Source organism: Patagioenas fasciata, chromosome 1, assembly GCF_037038585.1.
Source record: "Patagioenas fasciata isolate bPatFas1 chromosome 1, bPatFas1.hap1, whole genome shotgun sequence".
NCBI lineage: Eukaryota > Metazoa > Chordata > Aves > Columbiformes > Columbidae > Patagioenas > Patagioenas fasciata.
The window spans coordinates 18,837,793-18,849,624 of NC_092520.1; the positions used below are offsets into that span (position 1 = coordinate 18,837,793).

At 39.1% G+C, this 11,832-nt stretch overlaps 1 protein-coding gene across 2 annotated transcripts in view; it reads left to right on the forward strand.

Moving 5' to 3' along the window:
• The window catches only part of CUL5 (cullin 5), a 32,778-nt gene extending 23,811 nt beyond the window's left edge, over window positions 1-8,967 (forward strand). For both annotated transcript variants that reach the window (XM_065831547.2, XM_071803806.1), the window contains 6 exons: window positions 577-700; window positions 1,448-1,623; window positions 1,742-1,903; window positions 2,569-2,687; window positions 4,012-4,135; window positions 5,314-8,967. In XM_065831547.2, the coding sequence (XP_065687619.1) occupies window positions 577-700; window positions 1,448-1,623; window positions 1,742-1,903; window positions 2,569-2,687; window positions 4,012-4,135; window positions 5,314-5,508 (900 nt within the window). In that variant the 3' untranslated portion in view covers window positions 5,509-8,967. The remainder of the gene's footprint in view (window positions 1-576; window positions 701-1,447; window positions 1,624-1,741; window positions 1,904-2,568; window positions 2,688-4,011; window positions 4,136-5,313) is intronic.
• Window positions 8,968-11,832: the final 2,865 nt, after the last annotated feature.

Below are 11,832 nucleotides of genomic sequence, written 5' to 3' on the forward strand. Positions count from 1 at the left end.
TATTCTTGCTTAGGTGAGTCCTGTCTTAAATTGCAGGCCACTCAGGACATCTTACACTTCTGTTTTATTGCAATACTTTGTGCAAGTAAAACAGTTTAGCTCTTTAAGAGAAATGTTGATCCTAATAGTGGTAGTGATAGATTTTAAAATCTTTCACATATGATTGTCTGAAGGCTTCGTATATTCTATATGCAAATGAGCAAAATGCAGTGTACTTATTGTTTAGGTATCTGAGTAATTTGAGATGTGTTCTAACTGTGAAATGTTATGTAGAGAAGAATATTATTTGCATGCCTTAAACATTCCTTCAGATCTCAGAATTCACTGATTCCGTAGTGCATGCATACATTCTTCAGCACTTGGATTTCTTTAAAAGAATCATCATATGCCTTTAAGGGATAACTACTGAGGAACTTTACAAAAAACTGTATATTGCATTGCAGATTAACTGTTACTGTAAGGTGTGTACCTGTGTACTTTAATGGTCTTCATTTTTTGAGTTTCCTATTTAAAAAACAAAAGTTTTTTGTTCATAGCTGTCTGTGTCATAGTTTAGCATTCTGTTTGTTTATGCAGGAAGTAGGAATGCCAGCAGACTATGTAAACAAGCTGGCTAGAATGTTCCAGGATATCAAAGTGTCTGAAGACTTGAACCAGGCCTTCAAAGAAATGCACAAAAATAATAAACTTGCTTTACCAGGTATTGTTTTCAAATGATTTGCTGTTTTTCTCTTAGTGAAAAATAATTCTGTTGAATCTTGAGTTAAAAATTGTATGGACTGCAGGTTGAACATAGTCTTCAGGGCATTGTTGCTACTACACTGGAAGCGTCTGTAGCCTCTGCTTTCTCTTACAACTGGCACCGAAGCTATGTCATTCTTTAAGTTATTGTGGGTTTTCATTATGAGCAATCGTGTACATACAGACTCCCTACTCTTGGAGTTAAATTCCAAGCAGGGGCTTGAATCGGTATCAACCAGGTGAATGCCTGAACTACCTGTTTCTTTTATGCCCTCATCATTCTTCATGAGTGCCTCATGCTGTGCTCGTTCTCTGTCTGCCAGCAGAAGAGCCTCATGCATGCCATGAAGAGCTTAAATCCCATTTCTGAAATTAGATTTTACTGATGAGAGAGGCTGAGAAACATCCAGGTTTGGACCTGCTACTGCTGAAAACCCTCGAGTAGTGCTTGCAAGCATCAGCTCTAAAGCTGCACGAGGGCTTAAATTGCTCTGCAGAGGCAAGCTAAAAAAACCAGAGATTTCAATCAGTGTTGCTGGCAGAAAGCCAGTGGTGTAGAGTACCGTAATGTTTAAGTAGATAGACGCTCTGCTACTTTCTGAAAATTCAGTCCTCCATAAATGTATTCAGAGGAGGAAAAAAAAATGCATTTTGTTTATCTGTCTGTTATACGTGGAGATTCATAGAATCCAATATTGTCTTACAGCTGACTCTGTGAATATTAAAATTTTAAATGCTGGCGCCTGGTCACGAAGTTCTGAAAAAGTGTTTGTCTCGCTGCCCACGGAATTAGAAGATCTCATCCCAGAAGTAGAAGAGTTCTATAAAAAGAATCACAGTGGTAGAAAACTGCACTGGCACCACCTCATGTCCAATGGAATTGTAAGCGTATAGTTTTCAGTGTATCAGTCTCAACAACTATACTTTCTGTGTATTTATAATAGTAAGAAAGTTTGTGATTCAGAAAGGCTTGTAAGTAAAATTGTCATTCTGTTCACAGATAACATTTAAGAATGAGGTTGGCCAGTATGACTTGGAGGTAACAACATTTCAACTCGCTGTGCTGTTTGCGTGGAACCAAAGACCCAGAGAGAAGATCAGCTTTGAAAATCTTAAACTGGCAACTGAACTCCCTGATGCTGAACTTAGGAGGACTTTATGGGTATTTCCCTTTCTCTTGAAAGAGATTTCTTCTTGATTTTTGTACTTCGAAATACTGGATTAGTATTCTTACAGCACTGTCAGATAACACTTTGAAATGTGAATGGCTTTCTTGCTAATTAATCAGTTGTAATGCTGGCTCTTTGCACTACTCCTAAGCACACACAACCTTTGCATTAACATGTTCTCTCTGCCTAGTATTGTGTAACTTAAGCTTGTGGAAACAACAAGACCTTTTTGACCATATGCTGCCTAAAGTACACAGTTATGATTGTGGTTTGTGGAGTGGGACTGGTCTAATTCTAGGAAATCAGTGGCACCCGATAAATATATGTTGCTTAAAAATAACTTCAGTTTGCTCCAGCAGACTTTTAATTATTTAGCTCAAGAATAAAGAGAGAAATCATGTAAATCAGACTTAACACCGCTTCCATAGCCATGAGTTTGTGCGGTTTACTTCTTTGTATGATTTTACTTGTGCTGCCCCATTTCGGAAGGAGATTTGGTAAACTGTGCCCCCTTTGTTTTTACTAGTATCTTTGTGCTGCCCTCTAACAGCTCCACACAAGGCTATGTGGAGTGAACTATGTTCTTAAAAAGTAATTGTTTCTATTTAGAAAGTCTGGTGTTTTATTTTCATTCTTTCCCCTCCCCTTTTCTCTGTAGTCTCTTGTAGCATTTCCAAAGCTGAAACGTCAGGTTTTATTGTATGAACCTCAAGTCAATTCACCCAAAGACTTTACAGAAGGAACCCTCTTCTCGGTGAACCAGGAGTTCAGTTTAATGTAAGATGATGTTTGAAAAGTAAAATAACAATGTACTATTTTATAATTAAAGGAATTCACTTTAAGTTAACCTTCATCCTTAAAAGTTTTCAAGGTTCAACTAGACACATGCTTTGCTGCCCTCTCCTCGCTTAATTTTGGCAACAGTCATGCTTCAAGTAGGTGGTTGGGCTAGATGACCTCCAGCAGCCCCTTCAGACAAATGTTTCTATGATTCTGATTTCTGTGAAATTAAATTTCTTAAACGTAGGGGTGAGGTGCAAAATTGGAGGCTTCGCTGTCTTCCTGTTGCTAATAAGCCTATGAAATTTTACATGGGAGGGAACAGCATGTAAGCAGAGCACTGGTGCTGTATTGATTATTACACACAGAGTTTCAAAAACAGTGTGATAAGTTAAAAAAAGGAAGTGAAAATGCTTAATAATACGGTTTGCTGTCAAAAGCTGGGGTTTTTGGCATGGCTTTCACCAGAGAGTGTCTACTGAAGTGAGAACTGCAGTGCTCTTTTACTGGTGCTTTAAAAACCTTTAGAGCATAAGATACTATAAAGAGAGAATATCTAAATCATATATACCACATTCAGCATGTTTTACTTTGGGTTGTGCCTCCCTCTATTATCAATGATTATGATTAGAACTTGCTGCTTGCTGGCAACCTCAGATTCAGGGCCTCATTCTCAGTAGCAGCTGCACATCTGGATCTGTGAAGAGCAAGAGGTGATGAATCTGCTCTCCTGGGGCTTCATTTCTTGCCCAGGGCCATGATGTTCCTGTCATCAGCATCATGAGTGAGAGGGCATGACAGAAGAGACAGGCTGTACAGAAAGTTTGTGGGTAGCCACTGAAGAATGCCATCAGCTTTTTGCTGTCTTTGTTACAACAGCTGTTATTTGTCTCTTTTTTCTGCTAGACAGACAGTTCTGATGAAAAACAAGCTAGTCCCATTTCCTGAACTTTGTTTTAAAAACTTCCTCTAAAGAAGCCTAGGCTTATATCATTAAACTGAAATATATTTCTGTGGAACTTTATTCTTTAAAATAGTACTGGTGATTTTTCAACTTTGGACACTTATCCGTTTCATCTGATGGATTTTTTTTTTAATGATGCTAGTATATTCAGGTTTATTGTGCGGAGACATTGATGTTGACATTTGATTTGTCAGCCAGCTATCTGATTCTATGATTCTGTCTCACTACTGCCATGCTGATAGCCTGTAAATATCTGATATCTGATTGTACTCCTTGCTGCTGTCATTTGAGTTTAATACGAATTCCTTAATTGAAAATGCATTTTGTGCTTATTTTCATACAATACAACTTTTTCAGAAAAAACGCTAAAGTTCAAAAAAGGGGCAAGATAAATTTGATTGGTCGATTGCAACTTACTACAGAGAGAATGCGGGAAGAGGAAAATGAAGGAATAGTCCAGCTAAGAATATTACGAACCCAGGCAAGTAAACTGCCAGAGGAATATACAATCACCCTGTTTCTTCTGTTGTGTTAATCACTGCTGCTTGCTGCCCACATTTGGGTGTTGATGTACGGAATGAACTCTTTTGAATCCCATTGGAACTTAATTTTGCTGTTTGGCTTGGATTCTTTGTGAATACTGGGTTTTGCGTGTGTGTGTGTATGTGTGCTTGTAGTTATCAGCCTCCTGTTCTGAAGTACCAAGCCATTGGTTTTAATGAGGACAAAGCAGTTCGTAAGCATGTGGTGAAGACATGACAGTGTGGTGGGTGGCAGCAGACGGTAAAGTTGACTGACTTGAGCCACCAACATGAACAAACAGTATTGTTGATCTTGAGATCGCTCCAGCTATGCTGTATGAAGAGAGTCATCTCAGAGATGGATCACACTTTAGTAATAGCAGTATGACCTGTTAAGAGGCCTTCTCTTTAGAGGGGAAGTTTTTGAGTGCAACTTGGATGTACAAACTGCAGCTTCTGGCTTTGTGGTTCATTGTCCTTCAGTCAGGTACTCATGTCAGATCTTTTCAGCTGACAGTTCTAAAAAAATAAAAATGGGGGGTATCAGAGATCATTACCTACAATGGAATCTCAAAAATCCCATATTACTTTCAGGTGTCTTCTATCAGTCAGATTAGATTCCAGGCCAGGCACATTGTGAATTTTACCACCTGGCTTAACATCTTGGCCATACTTGCAGCAGAAGGATTAGTGCCTGGTCGTATTTATGAAATGAGAACTCCTTGTGAGTTCCAGTTTGACAGTAAGCTTGCATTTCATGAGGTATTCACAACGTATATCACAAGTCACCCTGGAAATGGCGACTTCGGCTCAGAGATTGAATGAACTTTAGGTTTTAGAGTGTAATTCACACTGAAGATACAAGATATAACTGCAGATGCTCCTTTGACTGGACTTGTTCATGTCTCTTGCATCTGGCCAGTGTTCCGTTCTTTTGCTTTGTCAGCTTCTTCGTAAAAGCAATTCAATATCTACTTAGACTAAGAAATGCAACATATATCTGATTTTTGAGGAAAAAAAAAATAGATTTCCTTGCTGTTTTGCCTTACCAGGAGCCCCCTATTGATGTTGTGTTCACTTTGTCACCTCACCCAGACATTTAAAAAAAATCTTTCTTTTTCTTTCTTTTTCCCTCCAGGAGGCTATCATCCAAATAATGAAAATGCGGAAGAAAATTACTAATGCCCAACTTCAGACTGAACTAGTAGAAATATTGAAAAACATGTTCTTGCCACAAAAGAAAATGATAAAAGAGCAAATTGAATGGCTTATAGAGCACAAATATATCAGAAGAGATGAGTCGGATATCAACACCTTCATATATATGGCGTAGTTCGAGGACTCTGCGGGATGCTGAGAACATCAATGGAAGGGTGCTTGGACAGTCAGCTACACCAGTTTGTGCTGCAGAAGAACTTGTTTTGACTTTCGTTACATATTAAAATCCCTGCCTTACCGTACAGAGGACTATATTTTGCCAATCTCATTCAGCTAGCATGATGGCATTCCCTTCATGTTGCACACTTTTAACAGCATGCTGTTTTGTGGGAAACTTGCATTCATGAAGAGCCCATTGTGAACTTCTTAAAGTAGATTTGATTTATACCCACCAGGAAGAATACAGGTTTGGGTTTTTAGATGACCAGTACTTGCACAAGGAAAAAATATTCAAATATTCATGCACTGAGGAACTGCTATTAGTTTTGTTTTGGGTTTGGTTGTTTTGTTTTGTTTTGGTTTTTTAAATGCAATTAGGACTAGAAGTAGCACTTTCACTTCTGTGTTTTGGATCAACAGAGTAATGTACTGTCTGCCTTTGATCCTTTTTAGGTAATAACATTTGAGAGACACAAACACATGCATCACAACTCTTATGTATTTGTTACAGTTAAAACCTGTTGACTAGAGCAGTGCTTCAATCTAGTAACTGGATTTTAATAATTGACACATAAGTGACATAAAAGTAATTCCAAGTCATGGGTGATATTTTTCCTGAAGCAGGAGATCGTTGTTTTTAGATTGTTTGCTCTAAACAAGTGGATATACGTTATTTGTTACCTTATTTGGACGGGTGATTTGCTAAAATCCTTTTTGAGAAGGTAAAGTTTTCTTGAATTATGCTTCATTCTAAATGCAGTTTTCATGGGTGGGTCTCTTACACCAAACAGAAATATTAAGTGTATTTCCTTGTACATTTAATATTTGTATTCCGAAAAGTTGACCATATATATCTGAATGCATTAAAGAGTAATTGATGCACAACTCCCCCAGAAAGAAAATAACACTTGAAGATTCCTGTACTAATTCTTCATTGGTAACTTTATATATACGTGCAAGGTTAACCCAATTGGACTGGTTTGTTCCTTAGAAGTCAATATCTTTATATGAAAAACAAACCCTCTGCTTTTTATTTTGAAACTGGCGGGGTAGGAAATACTATTCTAACAAAAATGGTAAAAAGCCAAGGAAAAATACTTTGTTTAGTGTATGCAGAGAGAGTGCCAAATACGCATCAGGAATTTCAACTTTTTCATGTTACCTCTTCTGTTTTCAATCATCTTAAGTAGTTGTTTGGCACTGCCTGTCTCTCTGCTGCTCTGAAATGTCCCATCATGTACTGGACTGATAACACGAATCACTGGAGCAGGGTGCCTATCTTGGGACGAAAGGTAAGTTGTGCTTTACACAGTTCTGTATGAATACTCGTCTATAAATGGCAAGTGTGCGATTTTTTTTTTGTAATTAACCTGTTCAAGTATGACATCTAAAGGTCTCATCTTCTTTGATGGTTGAGAGGGGAAGAAGATACAATTAACTTAGTCAAAAAGGAAAACCTTCCAGTAAGTTAGAGGAGTTTTGCTTTCATATGGTTGCAGTACAGTATAAAGCAAGAGTGGTTTAAAAGCAAACTCTGCAGGAATGGCTGTTTGCACCCTCAAACAGGCTGCATGCTCTGTTACTAACGGAAATGCCGATGTGACTGTCTGAGAACGGTGTGTACTTGGACATTTATTTGAGTAAGAAATTTTTGGTAGTGAGAGTTTCATGAACAAGAGATGGAGAGAAATTGCGACTTGGCCAATTACAATTGATTGAAATCCCACAGCTTATGTGACATGCTTTTATTGATACTCAAAAGCAGATGCTGTTTAAAATATTGCATCTTTTATGTTGGGCCTGCGGTTTTGCAATTCAGAATCAAAAGCAAGTGGTGCTCTGTGTAGTTAACCAGAAAAACTATTTGGACAGTAGAAAACAAAGTTCTAATAAAAAACTTTGTGCCGCAAGACTTTCAGTCTTTGTAACTTAAAAGTAATAAATGCTCACTTGGGATAACTGAGGGAAAACACGACAGTCTGAGCGCACTTTTCAACATAAAAAATTCCAGCCCTTAACCAGACAAGAGCAGGTGTGAAATTGTCGTGCAGAAAGAGCTGCTAAGGGGAGTAATGCTGATTTTGAAGCCATTGATTTAGAATTGAGAGAGATGTTTAAGAGACTGCATCTCAGATACAACTGCTTAGAAAGCTCGAGTGTATGTGGAAAGCAACGGGTTGCTGAAAGCTAAGGAGCTGCACATTTTCTCCGCTAATAAATACAAAATAACACAACCTCAATGTTATCTAGCTATTTCTCAACACCCGGGATGCAGAAATATAATTTGTAATGTGGTAATGTGCCTATGACATGGTCATTTTTCTTTAAATATATATCGGAAATGGATGTCGGGTTTTTTATTAAATCTGAGACTCACACCAGCAAATTTGTTCAAGATGCAGAATCACGTTTAGCATCCTTCATCAGGTCACTTTCACCAATATGCACTTAAAACTAGTATCACCTGGGGCACAAGGAGATACCTGGGGTAAACTTCTTTTGGGGTGGGTAGAGTTCAGATCTAAATGAAAATGAACTATTCTTCACTTGCAATATGGCAACAACGCACTTTTAAGGCTGCAATTTTTAGCTATGAATATATATGTCCAAAGACCTACCTTAAAGAGGTGCTGCATCTGAAAAACACGTTGCCACACACACTGCCACGGTGAACAGCTATGGAATGAAATCTGGTGTAAAAGGGGGGGGAAATCACTCTTATTGGGCTTAATTTAGAAATACTGTTAAATCTTTCTCTGTCCCAGCAACTTGATGAGGATCTCAGTTTCAATTCTGAAGTCTTCCATTTTCCTCTTCCCACAGTTGGTGTCCCTACCTTCTAGTCTTACTCATCTATCTTTCGTTTGTTATGACTGTAATGCAATTACATTTCCAAAAGACAATGTGACACTCTCGTTTTCACCTTTTTAAACTTAATGTTCTGAACATTCACATGTTGCATTTATTTGCATCGGGATGCCATTGTCCTGTAAAGTGCAAATTTTAAAAATACAATTGGCAAAAAGATTTGATAGTTTTACAGAAAGATTTGCTATCTTAAACTCAAACTGTTTTCTATTTTCATGTAAAAGACCGGGATGCTATCTTTGTAATTCTTTGAGGTCATATTTGTGAAATAAACAATACATGAAAGCTTTCCTGTCATATACACTATATGTAGTCTGGAGTGTTGAGCAAACTTGAGTTCCTGAGTTGTAGTATCTATCTGCGTATGGTATTTACAATTTTGAATGTGTGCCACTACCAAGATAATAATGCTGTACAATTTTGAATGGTGGTAGTTTCTGTATGGCAGTCCAGCTGAACTATTTTGATGTACTGCTTAATTTTTGAATTTTATTTTTTAAGTTGTATAATTTATTTTCTTGCAAAATAAAAATGTAATATAAAAGACTGCTCATTTAGCCAAGGTACTTTGCTGTCTTCCCCTGCAAAATTTTTAAGTTGAATTCAGGTGCTACTCCTGAAAAAATACCACTGTAAAAAGTTTGCCTGATTGCGAGTTCCGGAGTCTGTTACAATCCGAGTACTCACAAGAAGACAAAAACCCAAGGGTAAAGATTTCCAGTCCTTCTCTTGTTATGATTTTTCAAGTACTTGAGGTAATTTGTAGAGCTATTTAGTCTTCCAAATTCTATTTAAAGATGAGCTTTAGTCTTTCAATTTAAATTTACCAAAGTCAGCCATGCCAAACGTGGCTGGGGTGCCTGACTTTATGGCGTTTTTCGAAAGGGTTATGTCTCTGTACCTTACTGGGATGTACTTGGATTGCTGAATGTTTTGGCTGAGTTGTCTCTGAAATGACTTGTAATTTTTAAGTGTCACTGAAAATTACTGGTGGTGTCATCAGATTGTTGGGAACTTCATGTACCTGATCCTGCACTAATCACACAGTGGTGTGGGAACGGTGAATTGCCTGAGAGGGTGATTTTAACATGGTGTTTCTTCTCTGATTGTCCTTGCCTTTAAATGTGAATCTCTTTTTACATGTTGGCTCCTTTGTTCTTTAAGTGCACCGGTTAATATCAGTGTTGTGTGCTTTCTGGTGCATGCAAAGGTTACAGCTATTTCTGTGGAATAAGTAACTATTTTTGAGTGACTGTTCAGTGTGTATGGCAATTTTCAAACTGGCAGTTGTCGCAGGCAGAACTTTGATAGCAGCCTGCCGTTATTGCCATACCTTTTTTTCCTGTTAGGGCAAAGTGTAGTATTTCACAACAATGGTTTTCCAGGTGGAGCTGTTCTCTAGACATAAACCAGGTACCACGGGAGTTGCTTAGCTGCTTCTATTCTACCAGTGTAAATCACAGTTTAGGTAGAATCAGTGACCTAAACATGAAAGGTTCTAAACCTGCTTCTTCTGATAAACTAAGAACTTGGATTGCTTTCTTGCTTTGTGTTGTTTGTAGGTATGGCTCCTGCATTTCATCCTCATTTATTCTGGTGATGGAGATTAACTCTGTAACTTCTGCTGGATGTTGTGCTCTGAGTCCTACAGGTGACCTGAAACACCTGTAAGAGGGAGTGCTTGGGGAACATGTGGGCTGCTGCTCTGACCTGCTGATCCGAAGCACAGGCAAAGCAAGTCTTACTTCCCAAGCTAAGGAAGAGCATCACAGTATGATTATTTTTAATGGTCTGAAAGACTGAAAACTGAAAATTAGTGACTTGGAAGTTAGTACATTATAGCTGTTCTTGGTGAGAAATTATGCTGAAAGAATTAAAGAAGGAAATGCACTATGGTTTTCTTTCTGAATGCTTTTCTAAGACCACAGTCTTAATATGTATGTACAAGTCAGGATTTGCCATCTATTGCAGTCAATTATTTCTGCTAGTGAAGGCACTAAGGAAATTACTATACCTCCTGCATTTTTTGCAGCAGGCAGTTGGAGTTTAGCCCAAGCTGTGGTAAATATGGAGGATTTATTGCCCCAAACCAGTCTCGAGATGTCAGTGAGCTCCCTGGCCCGGGTGACTTTTGGCCATTGCTTCTGGATGAACAGAGTTGAGAAACATCTGCTGGCCTTCTGTGTCACCTAGTGCTGCAACCAGCCACAGGGCCAGGGGGTGCCAGCAGCTTCTGACCAGGTTCCACACCAAAGGGTATAAAGGAATCCAAAATGCCACGTTGCTGGGGAAGCTACAGCGTAAACTGGGAGAGAAGAACTCAAATGGGGATGTCACTGAGCTTTACAAAAGCAGAAAGGCAGAGAGCAAGGCAGAACTGTTTTCATGGAATCCTGTAACATTAGCAATAATAGGGCCACTTGATAAAACCAGCAGAAGATTGGTTTAAAATGCTAAACGAGGACTCTTTTCCAGGGGATGCAGATCACAGGTATCAGCAGTTTCAAAGAGGGTTAGACAAATTCAAGGGTGACAGGTAATAAAGGAAAGCATGTACTCTCCAGCATCACTAAGCAGTGAAGGTGGATGCTGGGGAAGTCCAGAGAAAACAACCTGGCTCTTCTGCTCAGCCTCAAGCAGCGAATGCAGGGAGTGCTGCTCTCCCACGGTCCTTATTGAGCTCCTGAATTCTCCCAAACAGGAATTACCCCGGAAAATCCTAAAGCCCTCCTAGAGGAAAAGAGAAAACGAGGGTAAAGGGAGGCAGGGGATGAGCTACTAATTGACTAGAGGCAGCAACAACTGTAGTATGGGCAGAAGGAAGATGTATGAAGATCACTGCACCAAGACCAAAGACTGAAAACATGGGGGAGCATTCAGCAGAGCCCCCTTGTCAGTGCCCACCATCCCCTGGAGGTGCCCGAGCAGCCCATGGCCGCTGCCGCCCCGAGAAGGACAGGGATCCTCATGCGAAAGGGTCTCATCCCTCCTGCTCCAGTTCCCTACTGCCAGTGGTGGGAATGGCCACTTGGCCAGGAGGGGTAAATACACAGATTTGGGGGAAAGTGCAGCCCAAACCGCTGGAGAGGAACTCATGCACAAGGGAATGCTGGCTGCGAGGGACTTTTGGTTTACCTGCTAAAGGAAGTCGTTCTGTATTTTTTATGCTGCATTAGAGGTTTGTATCCTGAAATACATTTATTAACTCTTGGGAGGGGATGTTTCTCTTTTCTTCCCTTAGCTTCTCTGTGCACTGGAGTTCTTATGCAGCTCCAGACTAACTTTTAAACTAGTGTTATTTCAAGAATGTCTGTCATCTTGTTTCAAAACAAATAATTTTACTACAGTCCTATGTTGTATCTTCTAAATTTGCATAGAGTTAATGCTTACGTTGTTGAAAACTGGTAAATTA